Genomic DNA, 20,386 nt, shown 5'->3' on the forward strand with positions numbered 1-20,386 from the left:
CCTTGTTTGTTAAGTGCCAAAGACAAGACATGGATCACTAATTATTTTGGATTAGGACAACCTATAAAGGATGGTACAACTAGCTTTGTGGAGCTCTTTCAGTCATAAGGTACTATCGATTAATCTATTTTAACACACCTCTAAACATTAAGATGTTTTTTTTACTTTGAACTTGTACCATGTCAAAGAACTCTCGGATTAATTAATTTCAAATTCACTAGTGGTGGAGCAAACCTAGAAGTTATATGTTTAGTTTGTCTTGACTGTCTTTTTAGTGTAAAATCACTATACCATATCATGTCGTGGGTACTATTATGTTATCATTTGATGGGAGCAAACGTGGATTCTTGTTTTCTTATTGTTATGTAAACTATTATGTCTTGGGTACTAGCATGTGTTAGCAGTTACACATTAAATTGTAAGCATATAAGCTTCTCGACAAATGGCTTAATCATATTGCATGTCCACGTTTGTGTGTGCTTAATGAACACGAGGGTTTTGGGTGTTGTCATGTTTAAGTGGACCTCCCCAATGTTGGATCTGTTTCTCTTAGCTAGGACATGTTAGTGCATATATATTTGTTGATATTTAAACGTTCTTTATTAATTCCTTGTTTGCAAACTAGATCTATATGTTCAATTTCTTTCATGCTTACAGTTCCCATTTTAATTTATTGACCCATTTTATTTTTTTATTTTTTTTTTTTTATTGTGTAGGGCTTTGGAGTTGATGAACTATTTTTACTTTGTTGGATTATAAGTTGGTGGAAGGAGTTTTCTTTCTCCAACAACAACTTGGATATTGTTTCGGATACTTTTGTACTTAAAGGCGTATGTATTAAACAATTTGTATAAGTGTAAAAACTTGCAAATTTGAGAGTTACTATTTTGTAATTCTAATCTATAATGAAATTTAATTTTTTTAAGGTAAACTTGTATTATGTAGAGTGGATTGTTTCTTAAATGAGTTCTCTTGATAAGTTGTTTTACATGGTGCAAGACTGACAATAATGTGTATGTTCATATAATAATAATAATAATAATTGATTATTATTATTTTTTTCTAAAATATATTTTGTGACGCCAAAACGATGTCACAAATTTTGTGATGCCATTTTGACATCAGAAATATTTGTGATACCATTTTGGCGTCACAAATATAGTGACGCCATTTTGACGTCACAAATTAGTGACGCTAAAATAACGTCACAAATTATTGTGATCGTCAAAATGGCGTCATAAAAAATAATTGACGCCAAATTGTGGCGCTTATATTTGTGGCGCCAAAATGGTGTCACTAAAATTATTTGTGACACCATTTTGGCGCCACAAAAAGCTGTTTTGGTGTAGTGAGTTGAACTTCACCTTATTATATTTCCATAGGCTTACAATTTTTCACTTCCATAAATGATTGATAGGATGGATTGTTAGCACTCTCCTTGCCGGTGCTACTGTGGGTTCATTTACTGGTGGTGCCTTGGCGGACAAGTTTGGTAGAACAATGACTTTTCAACTAGACGCAATACCCCTTGTAGTCGGAGTGTTTCTCTGGTTTGCCTTATGTCATTGACCCTAGGTTGTGAGAGTTTAGTTTTGTCTTCTGAAACCACCAAAACTTCCCAAGTTCTTTCCTCACTTCACCCCTATTTTTCCTTTCACGCATATGCAAAAGAGAGGCACTCCCACAAAAGCACTTAAGTTCAACTTTTCTTTAGTAACCGTCTTCAAACAATGGAGAAAATAGGTACCCTATTTGTTCTCGATTGATTATAGTGGTTCTTTAATCATAGATAACTAGACAGTAACTCAGCAACATTGTGACTGAGCAAAGCAAGTAATTTTGAAGCAATAGGTGAATAGCAATAGTTTTCTAACTTCTTTTCGCTCCATCTCTTTAATCAATTGAGGTACGATTACCGTTTATTTTTTAAGTTAAAGGTATAATCATCATGGAACACCAAACAGAAGTAGAAATTCATAGAGCAAGATTTCGGGAGCAATTGCGCGCTCAAAATGCTGAGAATATTGAGGTATATTTTTTTACTCATAGCACAGCTTCTCCAGTTATTTTGTACTTTTGTTAGCATCTACAGTCTAAAAAGTAACAAACTTATTATGAGTTGTTATTTTTTATATTATTTTTCTTATTCCTTATATTGTTTGTTTAAATAAATTTTTGTCACTTTTTGGATGAATGTATTACTATTAGCATTCAGGAAGAAAAAAAAAATAACAACATAAACGATTACAATGTTTCTCAGAATTCAACTTCTTAAGTTCTTTCTCAATATTCCATCTCACAAAGATTAGTACAACAAACAGAAGTAGAGATTCATAAAGCAAGACTTCCAAAGCAATCCGCGTTCAAAATGCTGAGAATATTGAGGTATATTTTTTATTTATTCATACCACTTCTCCACTTCTTTTGTACTTTTGTTAGCCTCTACAGTCGAAAAAGTAAAAAAAATGGTATCTTGGTAAACTAAGCTATAAAATACCTGTTTCTTTCTACCGTAGTATGAAGAATTTTTCATCTAATTCATGGAATATTAACCATCATGTATTAATAATTGAGAGGTAATTGCTACTGGACATATCATGCTATCAATTTTTTAAATACTATGAAGATGCATTGCGAATTCTTATTATATATATATTGTGAAGCAAAGATTTGATATATTATTTTTGTTTTTGTAGTTATCTCATTTGTAAGTTGTTGGTTAAACTATTAATTAGCATTCATGATTTTTTTTTCTTTTTTCTAAAAGAAATATTCTTCATCTTATTCCTTATATTGTAAAGTATATGTTTATTTAAATCAATTTTTTACACTTAATTTCTCTATTAGCATTCAAGAAGGAAAAGAAATACTACTTCTTCAACTCTTTCTCAACATACTATCTCACGAGGGTTAGTACCTACTGGCGACAATTGGCTCAACGCGCTCGCCAAGAAAAAATCGTGATGCAAGATGTACCTACTCCACGGAAAGGACAACATTATCTCGGTTGAATGGATGTGCAATGTGGATTCTGTTATGCCCTACATTGGAAAGATGAACAACTATCAAAGTCAACCAAAACAGACCTCTATTTGGGATGTGTTGTTTTACAAGGAAAGATCAAATTGCCTTTGCTTTCTGAACTGCCTTTTTAAATCATTGTATGAAGGATCCGATGCCAATGCGAGGTCATTTCGTGAGCACATTTGGTCATACAATGCGTGTAATGCTTTTACAAGCCTTGGTGTTAATCCGGACATGCATGTATTGCATGGGTGTGGTCCAATGTCGCTTTGTTATACCGCGGAGGACTCTACCATAGAGTCGGATCATGGCTTGGCGAGATCCGTGAAGGGATCCCGGCTATTCACACTTTACTTTTATGATGGAAATGAGGCTTTGAATCACCGCCTTTAGTTGGAATCCTCATTTGTCACGGGACGTCTTAAAAATCATTCAAGACACTCTTATTCAGTACGATGACTTCTACAACTTCTATAAGAATGCTTTTGAGATTTTAAATTCAAATGGTTACGCAAACAACGGTATTTACGTCCGTCTTCATTACATTTCACGGTAGTGACCGACGATATAACCTTCCATCTACGAGGAAATTGTTGTGGTATTACCGGTAATGGGAATGAGGTTGATAGCTTGCGAGATATTGTTCTTCGTTTGAGAGGGGGAGGGTTAGAGAGGATAAGTGAGTGTAATCCCACTTATTTGCCACTGCATTATGTTCTTCTATTTCCTTGAGGAGAACTCGGTTGGTCTCCTGATTTACGCCAATGGGATGTCATAAATAATCGTCCAACAGATGTGCGTTTGACCCAGACGCAGTACTATGCTTATCGTTTGTTTGATCGCCCGACAGAGTATTCAACGATCTTGCAGGCAGGGCCTCTATGCCAAGAATTTGTTGTTGACGGTTGGGCTTCAACCGAACAGAACAAGTTGTGTTATTTCAGAGATCATCAAGCTGAGATTCGTGCAGAGTTGTATTCAGGATTGACAGATGTTGCAGCACAGAGATTGAATCCAGATCAAGTGGGCCAGTGTTTTATTCTGCCATCGTCTCATACAGGGAGTCCAAGGCATATGTATGAGATTTATCAAGATGCAATGGCGATCACACGATACAATAAGCATCCGGATGTCTTTGTTACGGTCACTGCAAATCCGAATTGGCCAGAAATTCAAAATGAGCTTAAGAGTCACCAAACAACATCTGATAAACCTGCATTGGTCGCCCGAGTATTTGAGATGAAGCGAAAAGCGATAATGAATGAAATCTTAAAAAATGACGTGTTTGGACATGCAGTGGCACATGTTTACACCATTTAATTTCAAAAATGCAGCCTCCCACACATGCACGCTCTCATATTCCTTCAACATGAGGATAAGATTCGCACCACTGAACAAGTGGATCGAATAGTTTTTGCCGAGATTCCAGACCCAGACACTCAACCTGCACTATTTAAGACAGTTATGAAGTGCATGATTCATGGTTCGTGTGGTGCTGAAAACCCACAAGCATCGTGTATGCAAGATGGCAAGTGCAGGTTCCATTATCCACGAGAATTTGTTGAAAAGACAACGATGGATCGAGAAGGGTACCCTCTTTATATCGCGCGCCGCAACACGGGGAAAAATGTACAAGGTCAAAAGCAAGATAAGAGGTAAGCATACCGTTGACAACCGAAATGTCTCTCCGTACAATTTGTATCTATCTGAAATGTTCGACTGCCATATTAACGTTGAAGTATGTGCATCAGTTCGGGATGTCAAATATATCACTAAGTATATTTACAAGGGATTTGACAAAACAACTATGGTGCTACCTGGAGCGAATGACGAGATCCAACAAAGTTACATCGGCGGGAGGTATATCGGACTACCGAAAGTTTGTGTAAAGCGTCTATTAGAGTTTAGAATGCATCTTGCGGAGGTACCAAATGTTGTTCGCTTGGCAGTCCACTTGCCTGGAATGCATCGGGTTATTTATAAAGCAACAGAACCAATGGAAGAAATTATTGCTCGAGCTAAGCGTCAAAAATCAACTCTAAATGCATTTTTCGAATGTTGTGCTAAATATCCACATGCCAGAAAGTACACTTATCAAGAATTCCCTCAACACTTTGTTTACGACAAGTCTGAGAAAATTTGGACACCCAGGAGCAAAATTGTTATGCTATTGGTCGGATGTATTTTGCAAGTCCAAATGCAGGTGAACGTTTCTATCTTCGCTTGTTGTTAACTGTTGTAAAAGGCCCGCAGTCATTTGAATCATTGAAATTTGTAGATGGTGTTCCATATAGTACATTTAGAGCCGCATGTATAGCACGGGGACTGTTAGAAGATGATGAGGAGTGGAAACAGTGTTTAGAGGAGGCAGTTGTGATGCAAACTGGGTATCAACTACGAAGACTTTTAAGTGTTATCCTTCTAGAGTGCACTCCAACACGTCCAGAACTATTATGGGATAGATTTGCATTACAAATATATAATGATCTTGCACCCAAGATGAAAACATTGTTTCTCATTTCAAATCCATCTAACGACCAACTAAAAGACTACGACTTATTTTTATTGGACAAAATCCTTTTTGAGAGTGCTAAGAAGCTTTCAGATTTCCCAGACTTGCCACTACCGAGAGAAAATTGGAATAAGGTAGTTGGCAATAGACTTATTTTGGAGCAACAACAACTTCGATTATGAGGGACTACAACAAAAAGCGATGATAATGTAAGTCGACTCAATGAAGAGCAACGACAAACTTTCAATGCGGATGATTCGTGCACAATGCTAAAGGAAAATTATTTTTCTTAAATGGAGCTAGGTAATTGGAAAAACATTTCTATACAATACAATTGCAGCATCATGTCGCAAATGTCGGTAACATCGTTGATTATGGTGGCTTCTTCCGGAATTGCATCTTTATTATTGTCCGGAGGCCGAACCGCCCACTCAAAATTTAGGTTACCACTAGATGTGTTAGAAGAAGACGATATGTGGATTTGGTAAATAATCATTGCAAGCGGACTTTTCAAAAAAGATCTAAACTTATTATTTGGGATGAAGTCCCCATGCAACATAGACACTGTGTAGAAGCTGTTGATCGATCGCTCCAGGATATATGTTGCAATAAGCAGCCATTTGGTGGAATCACTGTGATTCTCGGAGGGGATTTTAGGCAAACTTTGCCTGTCATACCGAAAGGTGTCTGTGAAGAATTTGTCGCTGCATCATTGAGACGATCTCCGCTCTGGAGACATGTGGAAGTCTTGCATTTGGTTCAAAACATGCGGCTTGATATGACAGAGCCAGATAATATCGACTTTGCAAACTATTTGAAAGAGGTAAAATATCTACTTTAACAATTTATTTTGAACTATATTTTTGCAAATACTCTTACATAGTAGCTCATTGTCTAAGTTTAACTGATTTGTTTAGATTGGAACGAATTCGAAAGATACTGTAGAGCTTCCATCTGGGATATGACATTGCAGAAATCTTGAAGAACTCATTTACTCTGTGTACCCAAATTTGAACGTGGAGGGCACAACTTCAGCTGATTTTCTAAGAGAGCGTACTATTCTAGCTGCACATAATGACGATGTCAAGGAAATCAATGACACTGCTTTAAAATTGTTTCCTGGAGATGTTATTGAATATTTAGCAGCAGATAAATCAGTTGAAAAAGATGGCAACTCTCCCGTGAATGGAGGTGATTATCCAAGTGAGTTTTTGAATTCATTTGATCCCTTAAGTTTACCTCATTTCCAACTAAAGCTAAAACGTGGGAACCCGATTATGCTGCTAAGAAATATAACACCAAGAAATGGACTTTGCAATGGAACACGACTAATAGTTCTTCAATGTACTCCTAAAGTGATTCAGGCTAAGATTTTAATTGGAGACAAAATAGGTGAGCTGGTACTTCTCCCGAGAATTTTTTGACGCCTTCATCTAATGACATAACGTCAATTCCCTGTAAGACTCGTGTATGAAATGACGATAAATAAATCACAAGAACAATCAGTCAAGTACGTTGGGATAGATCTACAGACACCTGTTTTCAGTCATGGACAATTGTATGTGGCCTCTCAAGATGCACATCATCAAAAAGAATTAGTGTCATCCTTCCACCAGATACTTCTAATTGCACTACAAATATGTGTATCCAGAAGTTTTGTTGGAATAAACCTTTATGTCATCCTTATTTGCAGAAGTTGTTGTCTTTTAGTTATTTTACTTAGTAATTTTGCAAGTTAAATAATTCATTTTCTTGGTGATTTTGTAAAATATGTTGTACAAAGGTTAAATGTACAAAAGTTAAACAATTAGGAGAAGAATTATTTTTAAAAGATTCGTGAGCAATTTCTAGTATATATATACGAAAAACAGCAAAATTTGGGCCGTTGGATAAAAAAAAAATCAAACGCCCATATCTAAACACCGAAAAAGCAATTTACGAAGGGTTTCTATTCCTCTCTCCAATCTCTCATGGGTTCCTCTTCTCATCCTATGAAAAAGGCTCTTTCCCGCAAGTAAGCAGACTTACTCAGTAGAACTATGATGTCTCCAATGGTATCCACGTCCCACTGTATAGATTTCTAGATTTGAGGAAGTTGGTATCTGCTCTATTTTATTGTATTTTATTTTGGGTTTAGCATTCTTTGTTGAGCGGTTTGAATGCCCTGATTGCTCTTCTGCATGCAGGGTTCAGAAGGATGTGATGGAGTCATTATTCTTGCAGAACCCTTTAACCCTTGAAAAAGGGGCTTACAAAGGAGGAAGGCAATCCTATTATTGAGAAGCTTAAGGAGTTGGGAGCTACAGCCGTGTTTATGTTTCTCTAATAAAAAATGGTATGTCTAACAGAAGTTCCATAATGTGTTTGTTCTTGACCTGATGAAGATCATAACTGAATTAGTGTAGACTGGTATTCATTATCCTTATCTATTGGAAGAAAGTTAGGATTCGAGGTTAAGATATTCAAATCGTGGACCCTAGTTCTATGGTTTTAGCGCAAATATAGGTTACTGATGAGATCGCAGCCGTCAGTGAAGGATATCTTTATCGCCTCCAATGTGACCACTCTCTTCAGTTCCATAGAGTAGCATTCTAGCTAATTACTAAAGCTTAGTTAGTACATGTTGGGTGGTAGTGAAGGGAAGAACTAGAAACAATATAGCCAAATTACACCCTGCTCTCAATAGATAGAGGTTTTACGGTTGTTCACGAATTCCAGACGTGTCTTGGGAAAAACAAAAAGGGAAGGGCAGCATTGAATAGCTATTCCGATGAGTCAAATTGTTATTATATTTATGTTGGTTAAGAGACATCATCTTGCTTAAGAAAACGAGGGAGCATGCATCTTATCCTTCGAAGATGACTTTGTCATACATTTTTGATTAGTTTCAGTCTTGATCTTGAAACATTCTTAAAGCGGCTTCAGATGATTATAATCCTTGTTCTCATATTTTAATGAACTTATTTTATTTTTGTTCTTATTTGGTTTATGAAGTAATTGCCTTAAAACTGTCATAACTAGACGAAGAATATTTTTGGGCATTCCATTTATAAATGTCAGTTGTAGGGCCCAAAAACACATTGAGAATGTGCATTAATCTCTGAAGTTATTTGTCCAATTTACAATTTTCCTATACCATTCTGATAATAAGTTGATTTTGCAGGCTTCACTATTTAGGAGTTTTAATGGGGAAGCTAGGGCAAGGGTGGTTCAATATTCATCAGGCTTGTCTCTGCAGCAGGGACGGGATTTTTTTACGTGAAGCGTAAGAATCCACGGAAGATGACTGAGAAGCTTGAGTTTCGAAAGTATGACCCACGGGTGAATCATCAAGTGTTGTTTACCGAGGCAAAGATGAAGTAAGGAGTTATGTTTTGTCTCTGGGAGAATGATATAACTTAAACACTCGTCCCCTCCCTGATGCTTTTGAGATTTCTTAATTGTTTAGATCTAGTTGTTATTCAACTTTTTATGTAAAACTCTTTTACCTTTCTAGGAAGAAAATGAGTACTGCTCTATTTCTGTGTTACCTGTTTTGCACCTATTTGATGCCATATCACTGCCAAACTTAAATCTCCCAGAAGTGTGCATTTGATTATGCTAGTGATGTATAAAAAAAGTCTATCAAAGGTCGGAGGGTGAAAAAAGTCTATGTGCTGGTGTGTGCGCTGGTATCCAAGTACCTATGCATGGATCTTGCCTGAGATTAGATGTGACTTGGTGGCATCATAGGGTGAAAAAAACAGAACTAAATTAGTTGGGAAACTACCAGAGATGCTCTTAGGAAAATACATACAGAGTCTGGTTCCTCTATAACCGGTACAGAGATGAATCTCAGAATCGTGTTATTACAACGCTGTTGATGGTCTTGAAATACACACATTTACCTCGAAATACAGACCTTGACCTCGACATCCTGTGTGTTGTGTATCTCGGCACGAGATCTAATCTTGCAATAACACGTTACGAAAATTCATCTCATACCGCTATAGAGGAACCGCTTTCATACATCAATTCAAAATGCTTAAACAATATAAATTGACCCAAAAAGATAAAACGATTATAATGATGTGGATTATAATGAACCACATCACGCATCACGCACAAAAAATTAAATCATCCTCTGTTCAATTCAAACTAGAAACATAAGGGTTTCCCGAATGGGGTAAAAATATCCACAACATCCAATAGGAATATTTTTATGAAAATGTATTTACTTTTTGAGTGTGAAACCTGATCTATTTCTAGCGGACCCGTAAAATGGTCTTGTCCATCAATCACACAAGTTGTAGTAGTCTTCTTTTTTTTTCCAATTTACATTGACATCGGTAACGTGTCGATTGTCCGACTTACTGAATACGGGTACATAGTGTCAAACAACAGCACGATATGACATAGGACACGGCAACATATCTATTTAAAATGAAAACAATTACTATTAATTAGCTACACAACTAATTCTTGGTTCAAAACTTTACACAAATTCCTTGCATATCATGGAGTTGTAACAGATTTGCTCTTAATATTTTAGGTTTTAAGAGAAGCTAGCCTAAATGTATAACGGTATGTGTTAATCTCAACCCCCGTGAAGAGCCCATCCCCAAGGTTGAAATTGAGAATCTTCTTTACGGTTCTTATCCTATTCTAATAATTTATCAACTTGAGGGGTGGAGGGGGTACAAATACATGATGCCCTTCTTTTCCTAAATGGTAGAGTATCACGATAGCTTTAATGGACCAAACACATGAACCATAAATTGGTGAAGTTTACAAGTATGAAATGTACTAGAATTAATCAAAAAGTTATTATGTTACTAACTTTTACATTGATTTCTACATCTACATAAATATAATCTCTATAAACCCCAAGATGGTGTGTCAATTACCATAAAATAAACTTTTACTTCAAAATTAAATCTAAAAAAAAAAAAAAAAAATTGTATTTAATGTGATACTATATAACATGAGTGCAAAACATTAAAACAACGAACATAAAGTAATAGCGAACCCGATGATCCAATATCTTAACAACAACCAAGAAAAATCATTATCAACTTCCTTAACATCCTTAGACCCAATAACAGCCTCCTTCATCCTCGATAGCTTTGGATCAAACCCTTCCCAACATCAGTCTCAAACCACCCTTCTTTAAACAACCTAACACACATCACTCATGACTCAACTCAAACGCTTCAAAATGCACATCATTACCACCATCTCCATTCACTCCCATCTTAACTATAGCGGTAACCTATTCCTTCAATCCACTCTCCATGCAACTCCGCCATATGATGGTACAAAAGAATTTTCATCGACATCAAAAAATTCATCGATAATTTGAACAAATTCAAATCCGAGTTTATGTCTTGTTTGGAGAGAGCAATCGATGAGAAGAGGAACCCATGAGAGATTGGAGAGAGGAATAGAAACCCTTCGTAAATTGCTTTTTCGGTGTTTAGATATGGGCATTTGATTTTTTTTTTATCCAACGGCCCAAATTTTGCTGTTTTTTTTTTCTTTTTTACAAAATGGTCATCTCACACGAGCTGACCGATATATATCTCTACACTATATGATAGCCGGGTTTGTAGGAGCCACACTTCTCAACCGAACAGTATATTTCTAATCTCTCTATTTTAAGATTTTAGAGCCACCTCCCTACGTTTATTTAAATTACATCTCTCACATTTATTAATTACAATTGGCTCTCTAATCTCAATTAAAATTGAACCACCTCTTTCTTCAATAATTTTAGGATAGTCTTCTTAATTTAAAAGCTAAAATTTATGTATAGGAATTGTATATCTTTTCCATTTTTAAAAAATTGTTTCTCTTTTCTTAGTGAGAGAAACAACTGGGCGAATTGATGCGTAGCACAATGCTAGATAGCTAGATAGGGAATATATATATAGAAACACTACTATTTGTTTTTCGGCTACTTGTATATATATATATAGGGCCGGCTACGTCGACATACTATTTTAACATACTATCTTGACATACCCAGCCGACCCTCAGATCAAACAAAATCTAATGGGCAGATCTATTTCTAGAAAACCAAGTAAATAAAATAAAATAGACCACAAATAACAAATTTTCTTTTAGAAAAAAAAAAAAGAAAACCCCTTTCTTCTTCTTCATTTACGGCTTTTTCACAAAAACCACTCGGTTTAAAAATATTGAAAGTGAGTTTAAAAATGTAATGAGATTGTTGAGTTTGACGACAAGCTTGGGGACTCCAATGGTGAGGGCTGGAAGTTGAAAGAAAGTACTTCTTTGGATTTGATCATACGTTGAGGGTTGATAAGTTGATTGCATAGCTACATTACTTGGTGCGATATTGGTGGACTTCTTTAGAGATAGCTGTCTCTAAAACAATCTAAAGATGGATTCACACTATTAGTTCAAAAAGATGAATTCATCATACTAAATATGTTTATCTTAAGTCCGTAAACCCTTTGACCCAATTCCGTAATTATATTGCCATAACACTTCTGTTCACTACCAACTCTACAACTGTTATATAAGATGTTTGAGGTTTTCATTTCCTATGAACTTATATGACTCTGTCGTACTTGTTTGAAATGGAAATTGGATGACAATGACTTGAAATTCTTAAATATTGGTTTTTTGTGCAAGCACCTCGTCTTAAATCTGGAACTAGATTCTACTATTCTATAATTAATTAGGCGTGTACCCTAATTAGGCGTGTACCCTACAGATTGGGAACGAGTTGGAGTTTTGAAGAAGAAGAGAAAGGGTTTTTCTATTTTTCTAAAAGAAAATTTGTTATTTGTGGTCTATTTTATATTATTTACTTGGTTTTCTAGAAATAGATCTGCCCATTAGATTTTGTTTGATCTGAGGGTCGGCTGGGTATGTCAAGATAGTATGTTAAAATAGTATGTCGATTTCGTCTCCGATATATATATATATATATATATATATATATATATATATATATATATATATATATATATATATATATATATATATATATATATATATATATACTAGCATCTGTCCTGTGCTACACATCAGTTCGCCAAGTTATAAAGAACTAAAATGAAAATTCTTAAAAAAAACTAAAGAGAAACAATTTTTTTGTGAATCTCTCACTAAGAAAAGAGAAACAATTTTCTAAAAATGGGGAAGATATACAATTCCTATACATAAATTTTAGCTTTTAAATTAAGAAGACTATCCTAAAATTATTGAAGAAGGAGGTGATTCAATTTTAATAGAGATTAGGGAGCCAATTGTAATTAATAAATAGGAGAGATGTAATTTAAATAAACGTAGAGAAGTGGTTCTAAAATCTTAAAATTGAGAGATTAGAAATACACTGTTCAGTTGAGAAGTGTGGTTCCTACAAACCCGGCTATCATATAGTATATATATATATATATATATATATATATATATATATATATATATATATATATATAGGAACATATATATGGACTCTATTCGCTATATGAACTCTACTTCGACTGACTCCAAAAAAACTCCACCACTAAATACAATAAATTAGAAGTTGATTTTTGGTGGAGATGTTCTCCACCCAATAGAGAACATCCTCACAAAAATCAACTCATTTGAAGATGTACAACCTCGTCAAAAAATCATTTATAATGTTATGAGATTATCCAACTACCATATTTTTTAAATTTTGGTACAACTTTTGACAAGGTTAAATATATTCAATTGAGCTGATTTTTTGTGGGGGTGTTCTTCATTATGTGATGTATATCTCTACAAAATATTAGTCCTCAATTCATCTTGTAAGTTCACTTTTAGGAGTGGAGTATCTTTGGAGTCACTATAAAGTGGATTCATATAACCGACTCAGCTAGGCCCAAGTCGTTTAAAAAATCGGTGGACCAATTAGGCGGGCTAGACAGACTAATCAGCCTTTAGGTGGTCCAGTCAAGCTTAATGGGGGTTTTTTTTTTTTTTTTGAATGATTAAATGTCAAAAATTAAATACATGTGTAGGCTTAAGAATTGAGTGAGTTTAAAATACTGAAGTCTAATGTAAAATATATGCCACTATAAGAAAGAGTATGTTTTTATATGAAGCAACTATTACACATCTTTGTAATAAGTATCTTTGTTTGTGTTTATTTTTTGAGTTATGGTAAATGATTTTCTTCATTTAATTTCTTGTAGTATGGGTGTGTATTACTATATATATTATAAGATATATTAGGGGGGGAAAAAAAAGCCTAGCGCTCATAGCCCGTCTAGGCGGTGCCTAAAAGGCTTGGGTACTAGGTGCTCTCCCACCACCCAACTACCACCTAGTGTTTTTTAGCTCCATAACTTTTATATAAACCGGGTTGTTTCGGTTGGGTTGGACCGTTTATTATTTCGCGTCAGGGGTATACTTAATTTTCATCTACCCGAGCCGCTTTTAATTTCTCGTCGAGAGTATACTTGACTTTTCATTTTTAATTTCGGTTGGAATCTATGTGAGTGATTAAAAAAAAAAAAAAAATATCCCCCGATCTGTTGAGGAGAGTCACTCCCTGATAAATTAATAGGAATTCACATGTCTACACACAACAATTATAAAATATAATTGCAAGAATGAGGATCAAACAAGATTGAGTGTGTTGTAGGATTCGTAATGTCTTTCATTACTGTAATAGCCAGTTTCATAAGATAGGCCTTTGTAGGTATTGGGCCCAGAGAATAGGCCCAAGACCCTACTAGGCCCCATGAGGTAAACCTAAAGAGGAGATATAAAAGTGAGGAGAAGGGGAGTAGAGAGGGGGAGGAGAGGAGGAAGAGAAAGAGGGAAGAAGAAATGGAGGAAAGAGGCACCAGAGAGAGAAAAAGAGAAAGGGGGAGGGGGAGGAGGAGGGAGGAGACAACCAAAGTAGGTGGAGACATGCGGCCGAGGAGACGCCGGGCCAGAGGAGGAGGAGGAAGAGGAGGGGAAATCTAGAGAAGGGGGAGTATGGAGACGCCGGGCCGAGAGGAGGGAGGAGGAGAGGGGAAATCTAGAGAAGGGGGAGTATGGAGACGACGGCCGAGAGGAGGAGAGTAGGGTGGTGATGTCTCGAGATAAGGAGGAAAAGAGGAGGAGATATCTATAGTAGAGAGGGAGAAGACGACGGCGGAGGAGGCGGCGGCCAAAGAGACGACGCGGCGAGAGGAGGAGGAGTAGGGAGATGATGTCTCGAGATAAGGAGGAAGAGAGGAGGAGATATCTATAGCGAGGAGGAAGAGAAGGCGGCGGGCGGAAGGAGGCGGCGGCCAAAGGAGAAGACGGCGGCCCGAGGATATGCGGCTTGAGAGAGGAGGAGTAGGGAGATGATGTCTGAGATAAGGAGGAAGAGAGGATGAGATATCCTTTAGGCATCTTTTCCTCGGGTCAAACCATAATAATGGTTCCAACAATCTTTCCGTGTAAACCCAACTTCCTCTCCATGGAAAGCAGATGCCACTTTTCAACAGATAAACTGGTATCACTAAATATCTCCGGTCAAGCACTTCACCGCTTCGGGCATATGTTTGTTAGTTTTCATGCAAATTCTCTCGATGGGGTCACTGGGGCCGTGACTATGGTCATTATGAGCAACGCCGACCTCATATATCTCTTCATGCATTCTTTTCTTAATCACTTAATTCTAGCTTGGCAACCACATCGGATAGTTGATGTATTTCTTGATCGGACTTCATCTCTTAGGAGTCTTAACCCCTTCACGTGAGCAAACCAAGAACAACCACTAACCAAATCCACCGATTTTGTTGCTTAGAAGTCGTCCGAACACGAAGTCTCAAATCCCTGGTTTGTTGACCATACTCTTTGTAATAAGTCTTTGCCTCAATAATACTTGTAAAAGTCATTCCTATATAAGGAGCGGCTAATGTTTTGCGTGCCTTGAAGGGGCTTTAGTAGGCGAAGACCCAACTACGTCTTAACCGATATTGATTGATGTCTCTATCTCCATTTCTATAAATCGAAAAATTAAAAATATAAATAACTTAAACAATCAAAAATCCCAATGTACATAAGCGGTGTAAATAACTTAAACATCGAAACTCCGACAGAGTTAACCAAATATGCTACTTCACGAACTCGCCGAGGAGTTCAAAACTCGGGACGTAGAGTTCACCGATATGCTAGTTCATCGAACTTCGACAGAGTTCAAAACTTCGACAAAGTTCACCGAATATGTTAGTTCACCGAACTCTAACAGAGAGTTCAAAACTCGACGAGTTCAAAACTCGAAGAATGCGGCATGAAGAATACGACAGAGTTCAATCGAACTCGAAAAGAGTTCAAAACTCATTGAGAATACGGCATGAAGAATACGACGAGTTCAAAACTCGTGAGTTCACGAATATGCTACTTCTGAAATAACTCGATAGAGTTCACGAACTCGACGAGTTCAAAACTCTCCGAGAATACGGCATGAAGAATACGGACGAGTTCACCGAACTCGACGATCATGACGAGTTCAAAACTCGGCGAGTTCACCGAATATGCTACTTCAACGAACTTCGACAGAGTTCAAAACTCGAAAGAGTTCAAAACTCGATAGAGTTCACGAACTCGGCGAGAATCTGGCATGAAAAATATCGGCGAGTTCACGAACTCTAAAAGAGTTCAAAACTCACGGCGTGAATGATGAAAGATGAAGAATACGGCCAGAGTTCACCGAACTCGAAAGAGTTCAAAACTCGGCGAGTTCAACGAACTCACAGTATCATCTGGCATGAAGAATATGACGAGTTCAAAACTTCGGCGAGTCAAAGTTCACGAATATGATACTTCAATCGAACTCGGCCGAGTTCAAAACTCTGACGAGAATCACGGCATGAAGAATCTGACGAGTTCACCGAACTCACGGTGATCAATCTGACGAGTTCAAAACTCTGACAGAGTTTACCGAATATGCTACTTCAACGAACTCTGACAGAGTTCAAAACTCTGATAGAGTTCACCGAACTCTGACAGAGTTCAAAACTCGACGTATCACTGGCATGAAGAATACTTATTGACGAGTTCACCGAACTCGACGTAATCGACAGAGTTCAAAACTCGAGCGAGTTCACCGAATATGCTACCCGGCGAACTTCGACAGAGTTCAAAACTCGAAAAGAGTTCAAAACTTCGATAGAGTTCATCGAACTCGGCGAGTTCAAAACTCGACGAGAATCGGCATGAAGAATACGACGAGTTCACCGAACTCGGCGTATCGACGTGAAGTTCACGAACTCCGGCGAGTTCAAAAACTCGACGAAATCGGCATGAAGAATCTGGCCAGAGTTCACCGAAATTGTCGCCGTCTTTAAACGAGGGTATTAATCATAACTATAATCATAGCAACCTAAATTAAATCAAAATTCAAGTTTTTATGGTATAATGACAATCAAGTGTCAATTAAAGCATTATTAATAGGCAAGCACCATAACCAAATGTGCACTATAGTTGAAGTGCCAAATGATACCCGGCCGGAAAGAAGAAACCAAATGAAGAAACCTAATTGCCAAATGATGAGAAGAAGAAGAGCCGAGTAGGTAGAGAGAATCTAAATTTCGGTTTTGGTTAGATCGATCTGTTTTTTTGGTGAAGATCGCTTTTTTTAGAAGATGATGAGGATGAAAATTTTGAAATATCGAAATATCGGTAAATATCGGTAAATTGGGTGAATTAGATCTTCGGATCTACTAGATAGATCGGACGGCTCAAATGAAGAGTGAGATAAGGGGTGGCACTTCCAAGAGTGGCACCCTGAACAAACCGATATATATCATTTCTAAGAGTGTACTTTGACAAACCGATATATATATATCGGTTTGGCTATCTTGCCACTCTTATATCGCCACTCTAATCTCACACTTCTCCTCAGCCGTCCGATCTCGCCTTAAGATCTGATGATCTAATTCCCTGATAAAACCGATATTTTAAAATTTCGCGTTATTTCAAAATAAAAAAAAACGAAAAAATGCGAAATGTTTGATCATCTCTCACGGTCGTCTTCTTCTCCACTCCAGAAATTTTCGAATCTAGAAAAACTGTTTACCAAACAATTAATCAATTTTCTGATCAACAAGAACATTATTCAGTCTCAGAAAGTTTCTCAATTTTCGATCTAAGCTTCTTATAACTAGATCTCTTCGATGAAGCATACGGTTTGACATACAAGAGAAGCTCATCAGGCTCAAAGTCCAATCTCAAGATGTAAGCAATAAAAACCTCAAATCTATTTTATAATATTTATTCATATAATCTTTTCTGGTTTAGGATAACATCTGTAAGTTTGCTAAGAAGAGGTTACCACCATCTCAAATCGGTGTGCTTCTTCGTGATTATCACGGTATCGCTCAGGTCAAAAGTGTTACTCGTATTCGTTCACGTTGCCACCCAAGGAAGACATCGATGCCTTACTTTTGAGCAGGCATAATGGGTTATTCAGAAGAGAACACGTAAAAGAATACTCCTTCAGCAATCGGGTAAATCACCTCATCTGAAAATCCTTACTTCAGATTAATTAATTATGTTCTCAAAAGATTTAGCGACTTTTCGTTCTGCAGGATAGTTGGAATTCTAATATATCCAAAGAATCTGAAGACCATGGCTGAAACGATATTAGTGCAGGCTCGTGACCCATCTCGCCTAAGTGTGGAATTTTAAAATGCCATTGTAAAATGCATGGAAGTTATACCAACAGTATAAGGAGATGGAAGGATTGCAGAAGTTATCAGTGCAGACTGATGTTTTTTTGGGTTGCCAATTCATGCGTGTGACATGAATACTTGCATTTCTTGAAATAAAGCCACTGGTGTACTTGAAATGCTTGTCAGAGTCAGAGTTTGAAATGTGTATTTTAAGGTGATCGACGGTTGCAAACATCGAGTCTGGTGGAGAGTTCACCGTCTCAGGTGCTGATGAGATTATTAAAGCTCTGTGATTTCATTACTGGAAGAAATCTGATGGTATGAAGAAATCCATGGAAGGATTGCTGTACGGGGCTCGTGTTGATGTTGTTTTTGCTGGTCATGTTCATGCATATGAACGCTTTGTAAGTTTCAGTAGACAATCTTCCTTCTACTTTTATTTTTTGCTGCTCTGCTAATAGGAAAACCAGTAACAATAAGAACAACGACCACAATAACAATAATAGGAAAACAAAATTATCTGAATCTTTTTGTATGCGTAACCACGAGTCACTGAGTCAGTAAGAGGATTGAGGGAACCAGATCAATAATTTCGCCTAGAATTATATAGTTATTTACTGATATGATCCTATATGATTATGTCAATAGTACCTATATCTTGAAACAACTTCTATTTGACAATTTTCTATCTTTTTGACATTTATTTTCCTGTCGCAGTGCACCTTTTGACATCATTATACATGTAGAACTTATAAAGGGGTGTACACATACCAGTTAAATCTTAAAATAAAATAAACTTCTTGATCTCTCATATTACTGAAGTTCTGGGTTAAACCAATATCTTTACTTGTCAACTAGATTGCCTTGCTGGATTGTTTATTGTCTGATGTTATTGTGACTATGAAGAGTTCAAACGGACATAAGACAGTCCTGCTAGAAATCCTATAATAATCCGGTGATGATAAGACTTTATTGACGTTGGTCCAGTTAGCACAAAGTGCAAAGATATTTTGGTTTATTTACATGAGTGCTTTAATTTCTACTGACTAAGTTTTCTCTCAAAATGCAATACCAGGCACGCGTTTACAGTGACAAAGCTGACAGTTCGCGGCCCAGTTCATATCACCATTGGTGATGGGGAAACCGTGAAGGCCTTGCTAGCAAGTAAGTTAATTGTTGATGTTACTATTGCACTTGCTACCTTTTAATGATGTTTACTTTTTTTTTTTTTCCTTTTGGGTGAAGAGTAAGTAACTAAGTATATTTGTCTGTGTAGGTATATTGATCCCAAACCAGAAACATCACTTTTTAGGGAAGCAAGTTTCGAGCATGGAAGGTTCAAGGTTGTGAACACTAGTCATGCGCTGTGGGAGTGGCATAGGAATGATGATGTTCAGTCCATCGTGGCTGACACCGTTTGGTTAAGAAGCCATGTGTCCGATCCGGCTTGCAAAGTGTAGACTGATCGATTAGTTGTTTCTCTGTTATACAAATTTGAACACAAAAAATCCTTGTAGAGGAGAAACCAAGTGTAGTAACTTGTATTTGTAAAATACATTGTCACAGTTACTTTTAAACACATACAATAGTTTAAATGCCAATTTTTTCTCCTACAGCCTCACCTGCTTTCTTTACCTCAACGAATGAATTGGGACTTGGCCTTAGGTGGTGAAGCCACAGTATGGAGATTCAGTAAGAAAAGCAGAACAATGAAAAGAGAGGAGACTAGAATACTTGACAGATATAAGGAGAGGTGTCAGTAGATGAGCGAAAAATTGATAGGTAATTTCTGTACACGAGATGAAGATAGATTTGTAACAGGACAGCCTGAACTCTGAATGATAGATAACTACTTTAAGGTATATCAATGTAGCAGAAAACGGGTTCTGGTATTATCGAAAAAAAATGCAGCAGAAGACGTAATTGAATTAGAAATTTCCCCAACATTAATTGTTAGGGACAAAGGTTGAAAGGTAATATTACAATTAACAATCAACAGATATTTTGAACAAGTTGCTCTGAATAAGTTGCTGCAAAGCTTTATATTATTGACTGTCATAATCACCTCCTGTGAGGCTGTGATCAAATGGCAAGAAAAGCTTACATGACCAACCTCATAAAGTGTACGTACTCTATTATCATTACATTAGGAGTAGAGATGAGGCAAAACAAAGAATAGAAATATATGTAAATGGCAAGAAAAGCTTACATGACC

General features: G+C 36.8%; 1 protein-coding gene and 2 long non-coding RNA genes across 3 annotated transcripts; all 3 read left to right on the top strand.

The window, feature by feature from the left end:
• The first annotated feature begins 6,086 nt into the window (after positions 1–6,086).
• On the top strand, positions 6,087–6,960 carry LOC147523739 (uncharacterized). The gene is made up of 2 exons (XM_086572256.1): positions 6,087–6,359; positions 6,559–6,960. Exons 1-2 carry the CDS (start codon positions 6,087–6,089, stop codon positions 6,958–6,960), a joined length of 675 nt encoding a protein of 224 aa, XP_086428382.1.
• Positions 6,961–7,194: 234 nt separating this feature from the next.
• On the top strand, positions 7,195–9,065 carry LOC147523740 (uncharacterized). The gene is made up of 3 exons (XR_015196763.1): positions 7,195–7,550; positions 7,723–7,871; positions 8,700–9,065. It is a non-coding gene; the product is annotated as an uncharacterized LOC147523740 (long non-coding RNA).
• An 8,457-nt stretch (positions 9,066–17,522) lies between these two features.
• Positions 17,523–19,784, top strand: LOC147523741 (uncharacterized). The gene is made up of 5 exons (XR_015217274.1): positions 17,523–17,734; positions 17,798–18,006; positions 18,088–18,575; positions 19,247–19,335; positions 19,448–19,784. It is a non-coding gene; the product is annotated as an uncharacterized LOC147523741 (long non-coding RNA).
• Positions 19,785–20,386: the final 602 nt, after the last annotated feature.

This window comes from Coptis chinensis, chromosome 1 (assembly GCF_015680905.1).
Source record: "Coptis chinensis isolate HL-2020 chromosome 1, ASM1568090v1, whole genome shotgun sequence".
Classification (NCBI taxonomy): Eukaryota; Viridiplantae; Streptophyta; class Magnoliopsida; order Ranunculales; family Ranunculaceae; genus Coptis; species Coptis chinensis.